The sequence below is a fragment of the Tenrec ecaudatus genome, chromosome 1 (genome assembly GCF_050624435.1).
Source record: "Tenrec ecaudatus isolate mTenEca1 chromosome 1, mTenEca1.hap1, whole genome shotgun sequence".
NCBI lineage: Eukaryota > Metazoa > Chordata > Mammalia > Afrosoricida > Tenrecidae > Tenrec > Tenrec ecaudatus.
The window spans coordinates 306,858,109-306,859,835 of NC_134530.1; the positions used below are offsets into that span (position 1 = coordinate 306,858,109).

General features: G+C 40.5%; 1 protein-coding gene across 1 annotated transcript; it reads right to left on the bottom strand.

Annotated features, from left to right (window-relative positions):
* Nucleotides 1-449: 449 nt before the first annotated feature.
* LOC142441174 (olfactory receptor 2B11-like) lies at nt 450-1,385 on the bottom strand. The gene has a single exon (XM_075543233.1). The coding sequence runs from the start codon at nt 1,383-1,385 to the stop codon at nt 450-452; it is 936 nt and encodes a 311-aa protein (XP_075399348.1).
* Nucleotides 1,386-1,727: the final 342 nt, after the last annotated feature.

The window sequence follows — 1,727 nt, forward strand, 5'->3', positions numbered from 1 at the left end:
ATGTATGGTGGGATGGTTACATAACATGATGAATGCAATTCATGTCAACTAAAAATGTTGAAATGGTAAATACATATACATTTTAGATTGAGTTCTCTAGAGAAGTAAAACAAGTGATGCTTTTTTATATAGTTGGCATACAGTGTGATAGGCTGTTTGCTCAAGTCCAAGGAACTGGAGATTGACAAGTGAAATGCAGGATCTAGACATAGCAAAAGGCAAGCAAGCTTTCTCACAGTTTCTACTTACAAAGGACACACTCTTGAGGAAACTTCCTTTTAAATATATATGGTTACACTTAAAATAAACATCAGAAGCATGACACATTTTGTAAGAACACCATCTAACAAGAAATTGTGTGAATTATGAGACAACACTGATTTATTGAAGAAAATAGTACACAGACCTAATCTACTCATTATATAACTTCATTTGATGTTTACAATTTTTCACGTGGAATTGGAAATTCTCCTCATCAGGTGAACCAATGCGCCTTTCACATCCTTGTTTCTAAGGGTGTAGATGAAGGGGTTGAGTGTAGGAGTCACCACCCCATAGAAGAGGGCCATGAACTTGGGCTGGTCTCTTGTGATGGAGGAGGGAGGCTGAAGATACATGCTAATGGCTGGGCCATAAAACAAGAAAACTACAAGGAGATGGGAAGAGCATGTCCCAAATGCCTTTTTCCTTCCCTCAGATTTCATCTTCAACACAGCATGTCCAATACAAGCATAAGAAGCAAGAATTAAGCTGAGTGGAACAGCTAACATAAAAATGCACACCACAGAGAGTGTGAGCTCATTTGCACTCTTTTCTCCACAGGCCGACTTTATCAGAACAGGAATCTCACACACCAAGTGATCCAGTGTGTTGTGACCACAGAGTGGCAACTGTAAAGTAACAGTGGCCTCTGAGACAGCATAGGTTATTCCACTCAACCACACAATGGATACTAATAGGATACAGATTCGCTGGTTCATGATGAGGCTGTAGTGGAGGGGCCTGCAGATGGCCACATAGCGATCAAAAGACATAAGAGCCAAGAGCAGACATTCTGTGCCACCCATCGTGTGGAAGAAATACAGCTGAACCACACAGCCCATGTAGCTGATTGTCTTCTTAGCGCTTCCCAGGTTCACCAGCATGTGAGGAACAATGCTTGTGGTGTAACACATGTCCAGAAAGGAGAGGTTCATGAGGAAGAAATACATGGGGCTGTGGAGCCTGGAATCTAACGTGGACACCAGAATGATGGCGATGTTTCCCAGCATGGCCATTGGGTATGTTATCAGAAGAACAACAAAGAGAGGAAGCTCCAGCCAAGGGTGGTCATCAAAGCCTAGTAAAAGGAATTCTTCAGGGTGACTCTCGTTAATTAGTGCCATTATCTTCAGTTTGTTTGATCTATAACTAAAAAGTGGTAAGAAAGACTGAGCTATAAAATTCATAAACCATGATTATGCATTGATCACCCTTTCATAGAAGTTGGTGTACAGTAATGTGAAGATGACATTGCATGAGAAATCTTGCACAGGAAGACCTAACTTGCCTTCATGACACCACAAATTAAAGACAGCTAATGTGACCCTCAATCTGAATGACCTTCGTTGTAAAATACATTCCACTAACAAGCTCCTTGCATTTTGGTGAGTATTGAAAGAAAAAATAAATGTAAAGATATTTTGGAAACACCCAAGGAATGAGTTTCAACTGTTGTTTTGCATAAT

Bases quoted from the DNA above. Each gene is read 5' to 3' on its own strand.
- LOC142441174 (XM_075543233.1), bottom strand. From the start codon at position 1,385: ATGGCACTAATTAACGAGAGTCACCCTGAAGAATTCCTTTTACTAGGC.